General features: G+C 31.7%; 1 protein-coding gene across 1 annotated transcript; it reads left to right on the top strand.

The window, feature by feature from the left end:
* Nucleotides 1-1,773: 1,773 nt before the first annotated feature.
* Nucleotides 1,774-4,320, top strand: LOC125592894 (putative Myb family transcription factor At1g14600). The gene is made up of 6 exons (XM_048768516.1): nucleotides 1,774-2,474; nucleotides 2,923-2,999; nucleotides 3,074-3,110; nucleotides 3,363-3,495; nucleotides 3,624-3,741; nucleotides 3,971-4,320. Exons 1-6 carry the CDS (start codon nucleotides 2,300-2,302, stop codon nucleotides 4,223-4,225), a joined length of 795 nt encoding a protein of 264 aa, XP_048624473.1. The 5' UTR covers nucleotides 1,774-2,299; the 3' UTR covers nucleotides 4,226-4,320.
* Nucleotides 4,321-5,293: the final 973 nt, after the last annotated feature.

The raw sequence follows: 5,293 nt of genomic DNA on the forward strand, positions 1-5,293 counted from the left end.
AAAACTTGCCACCATCGAAAACAATATATCAAAACTTGCTACCATCAAAAACTTTTTTTTTGATAATCCGGATATCTAGACACTTTACATAACCCGACTAGCGCCTAAGTACACTTCGCAGAAAGCATCTCGGGGGTTGCCAATTTCACCCCATGTTAATTGATGGTGGCTACGCGCAGGGCTAATAATTCTCTCAAATAAATTATTTTTGAGTTTTGTCAAGATTTTCTAAAACCAAAATGTTTCATTAAAGATGCAAAAGGCTCTTATGCTCTAAATATATAAATACAAATAAATAAAGACAAATTTCAAAAAAAAAAATATTTTAGCTCTTATTTTAGAATTTTTAGAATTTTTATAATTTTATTTTATTTTTTAAATTTGACATTTTAATTTTAGATCTTATTTTTGAATTTTTAGAATTTTTAATATTTTATTTTATTTTTAAGTTTGAAATTTTAATTTAAATTTTTTTGAATTTTTAGATTTTTTTTTGAATTTTGTTTTGAATTTTTTACAATTTTTCCAATTTCATTAGAATTTTTCTGTATTATTTTTTTTAAAGAAATTGACACGTCATCATGTTGACCTGTAAAATTAACAGTACTGGACGTCTATGAACAGGAAAACGGCTTTGGAAGTTTATTATGATAAGAATGTCATTTTGAAGGTTTAAAGTGGTAGTAAAAAAAATTAATGTTTAAAGAGTTAGAAAGTGATACTCTGAGTGTTTAAAATGTGATTTTCCGTTACTATTAGGGTCTAAGAATAGATAATTCTTTTCATGCAATATATAGCCTATTGGGGAATTCTTGTACGTTGATTATTTGATATGCAATGATCATTCTTTAGTGTTTAAACATATATAAGATAATAAAAATGGTCAGGAGTCAAGACTAATGTAACCAAAGTCAAATAGATATTCGTATGATTACCGTTTTTGTAGATTATAGATGGGTAGATACTTGTCACTAGGTCAAAAACACATGTGCTCTCATTCTTTCCTTTTTTTTGTCAAAATTATAAAGTGACAAAATTCCAGCTGATTATTTGCGCCTCTAAATTTCTAATACATACATAAAAGATGTATATTTATTCTTCTTATTTTGCTATTCTTAATTGTCTAAATATATAAGTGACCAAAAACTGAATTTACGAGATTTATATACGAATCGTCAAACCATTACTGTCCTGAACTATTATAAAGAAAAGAATTATATAATTGTCGATTTATGAGTTTATTTTTTTAGTGTAGTTTTAAAGATGTAACATCATTTAAACAATTTGGTATAATATATAATAATAATAAAAATTGACCAAAACCAAAACCCACAGCCATAAACTCGAAGTTATATATAGCTAATTTATAAAGTATCACTATATCTTTCTTTTTTGTTGGTAAAAGCATCACACTGTATATATCTAAAAAACGAAACTATCAAAGAAAATCCAACATCAAAACCACGTCGTGGTGGCCTAGTGGTTTCCACTAGAGAAGGAGTTGTCTTCTTGGTCCAGGCCAGGAATTGACTCTTTTTAGTGCGAAATTATTAGCTCTACATACGTGGATATGAGTCCATGCTTACGGTCTATTTGAATATCCGGGAGAAAATCCATCAGTGGGTTGCACCTCCTATCCAGAGATTAAGTATGTGTCTTTAATAGACCCGAGTTTAACCCTTCTAGTCTTAAAAAAAAAATCCAACATCAAAATCAATTTAAATCCTAGTTTTTTTTTTTTTTTTAGGTAACCGCGGATTTCCGGCGACCGTGGTCAACCGACTATTTCCGCGAGGCCCACGGCACTCTACGTATTCTTGGGATTTAATCCTAGTCCGGGTGGCCAGCGGAACTCGAACTGCGGATACCGTATTGGAGGTTTTCCCCTCAAGTACCACTAGCCCAAGGCCGCTGGTTGATTTAAAATCCTAGTTAATTAAGCACAAGTAGCTACGATGGAATATCCGGCAAACAAAAATGATGAACCTTTTCTGAAGTTTTAATTATTATTATTTTTGGCTTCATGCAGATATACATAGAGAGAGATAGATACATATGTATGATAGTGTGCATCCAAATTGGACAAAGAGAATAGATGGAAAAAGAGAGAGTCATCTTTTAGAAAGAGCCAAAACCATATCAGAAAAAAAAAAACTCTTTTAATCCAAACCATATACCCATGTACAAATCCTCTCTTTCTTTCTTCCCTCAAAATTCTTTTCTTTCTTGGGTTTAAGGAAATCTTAGATCTTGTTCTTGTGGGGTTTTAGGGTTCTTGGGACTAACTTTTTTTTCAGAAATGGGTAAGCGTGGTGGGAAAAATGGTAACGAAAACTATGACGGCGTTGGTTTTAATGGTCAAGGAGGCAGTGGAGTTAGGCCATACGTACGGTCTCCGGTGCCTAGACTCAAGTGGACGGCGGATCTCCACCGTTGTTTTGTTAACGCCGTCGATATGCTCGGTGGCCAACATCGTACGTCCATATTTTGATACTTTATCTCTTGTTTTATTCACACACACACATATATATATATATATATATATATATATATATATGTCTTAAAGTTTCTTTTCGGTATTTCTTCAAAGATTAAAATTTCTCATGCACTTTTGCTACTTTGTTGCATTCATATATATCTTAAAATTAAAGTTCAAGTTTTTTTTTTATCTTTTTGAAATAGTTTGAAACTTCTCAACGTTAATCTTCATCATCGACCTAAACAACCAAATTGGACAGTTTTTGAACCAAGCATCACACCTTTGCTTATTTGTTTCATTCATATATCTTAAACGTTTTCTCTTATAAAGTATTGCAATTTCTCATTTTTTGTTAATGAATATTCATGACAAAGAATCATCATAGTCACCTTTTTAATATTTTTTTGTTCTCTTTTGTATTTTTGTTGGGTTTGATGAAACAGGAGCTACTCCAAAGCTTGTTCTTAAGATGATGGATGTAAAGGGACTCACCATTTCACATGTCAAGAGTCATCTTCAGGTAGCAAATATACCGAATATTAGTTTTCTCTCTCTTTCTTATCCTTATATTATTATTTATAATATCCTGAACAGATGCATAGAGGTTCTAAACTCACTTTGGGTAAACCAGGTAATGTATACTGTTTTCTTCCTTTTTTTTGTAATTTTCCAAAAATATTCTGATATGATTTTCTAAAGAATGGGACCGTTGAATAATCTGAATTGTTAACATCAAAACTATAATAATGGATGGAAATTAATTGGTTTACTCCATGATTCATAAGACAATTGTCATAAAAATACATAGCTATTTTAATAGGTCAATAAAATATTCATTATGGTCATAGCTTAATTCTTTATTATTATTATTATTTCGAAACAGAGGAAAACTCTTTATTTTCAATAAGAAGACAGGACACTGAAGAGGATTATCTTCAGGACTACTTGTCTTTACACATAAGGAATGATTGTCCTACGGGTTTTCACACCTTTTCTCTTTCTTCACATTCTTCTAGGTAATTTTATTTATTTTAAAGTAGTTTCTGACAAATCCTTAATTTGCATCAGAAATGTTATCATATACTTTTTGTCTCTATTTGAATTGTCCTTTTTGTATTTTTTAAATATTACTTTGGTACGGAAGAGGAAGAAGAAAGGAGCATACTTCAGAGTCTCGTGGTGGAGATGATGTCGATGACTCTCTTCACATCATGAACTTGAAGACGAACGAAACGACGTTTCCATCACATCATTTCCACCAGGTATATTTTTATCTTTTATTTTTGTCAACAGGTAATTAGAAAATAAACGTTCTTGGTATAATTTTGAACACTTAACCGGGGTCAAAGCTAAACCAAATCTAATCCGTTTGATAATTGTTTCTTTGAAATCCCAGGGGGGTGGGCATAGAGTCTTAACCGGCTCGGTTAAAACTGGGTAAACCCCTGGATATTTCCGGTTTAGTAAATAATTTCGTTTTTTGCTCAATAGAATACAGAGAAGGAGACAAACCCTTGGCACGAACACGAACACGAACATGAACAAGAACATGAACATGAAGAAGAAGAACTGTCGTTGTCGCTGTCGTTGAATCATCATCATTTGAGAAGCAACGGATCATCAGTGAGCGAAACAAGTGACGCGGTCTCGACATGTTCAGCACCATTCGTCAACAAAGATTGCTTCGGTTCTTCACCAAAGATTGATCTTGACCTTAACCTTTCAATTTCTCTCCTTGGCAGCTGAGACCACGAATTAAATCTTTATTTATTAGATTAGTTGTAGTGAAACATCATAATCTTTCGGTTCAAAAAAAAGAAACATCATAATCTTTTGTTAAACTACTAGGATTTCTTGATTTTCCAAAGATTTAAAGTCAGAATCGACAAAATTTTGAAAATAAAATTTGAAGTTACGTATACATCAAACTGAAACCTAAAATGTATAAAACAATAATGAATCCAAACCGAAAATAAAACAAACATAGCCATAACTTACATCTTAATTCTTAAACAAAACATGTAAGTTGGATCCTTTGTCACAGAACATGAGGCTCACTAGTAGTAGTGCTTCACTCAATTTTTTGGGTACTTGGAGAAGTTTTTTCTGAGGATTGGTATAGCTACTTAGACAGTTTCGTAAAGGTAGTTAGTTTAACGATGTAATAAGTTTTTTCTTTGAAATAAAATCGAGTACTTTCAAAAGAAAAAGAAAAAAAACAATACATTATGTTGATTACACTTATGTGTAAACATTCCTGAGAAAGATAACAAAAATGTCTTGTTCGTAGGCCCAAGCCCACTGGACCTTGGCATTTGATTTTTTTCGATTTGGTTTCGGGCTTTTGAGTTTTGAGTTTTGTGGGTGTTCGGTTTTGTGGTTCACGTTGGTAAAATTTTATATTCGTTTATAAGATACTAGGGTCGGTCCACCCCCGTGAAGTTATAATAAAAACTATTTTATTATGCTGAACAATGTTTATATACCTGAACTTCAAAACAACAAACAGATTATTTGTGCCTAAACAATCATATATTCTATAGTATTGCATATAGTTTCGAGCAGAACTATCATTTGTCCACACTATACGTAATCATACACAATTTAAATATTTGATGATTTGTTTAAATTGATTAGTTTATCACACCCAATGCATAAGGCATAAGGCATATTAATACTACTCATTTGAAAGCCAGAAAAAACATTTCATTAAAAACAATTAACATCCCAAAACGACATTATAAGAATTGATTTGAATGATTTAACAATCAAAATTTTTAGGAACCCAAATCCTCACCCACTCAACCATTCACC

Source organism: Brassica napus, chromosome C9 (assembly GCF_020379485.1).
Source record: "Brassica napus cultivar Da-Ae chromosome C9, Da-Ae, whole genome shotgun sequence".
NCBI lineage: Eukaryota > Viridiplantae > Streptophyta > Magnoliopsida > Brassicales > Brassicaceae > Brassica > Brassica napus.

Bases quoted from the DNA above. Each gene is read 5' to 3' on its own strand.
- LOC125592894 (XM_048768516.1), top strand. From the start codon at position 2,300: ATGGGTAAGCGTGGTGGGAAAAATGGTAACGAAAACTATGACGGCGTT. The intron at 3,496-3,623 runs GTAATTTTATTT...TTGGTACGGAAG, and splicing joins CTTTCTTCACATTCTTCTAG to AGGAAGAAGAAAGGAGCATA. The intron at 3,742-3,970 runs GTATATTTTTAT...TTTGCTCAATAG, and splicing joins CATCACATCATTTCCACCAG to AATACAGAGAAGGAGACAAA.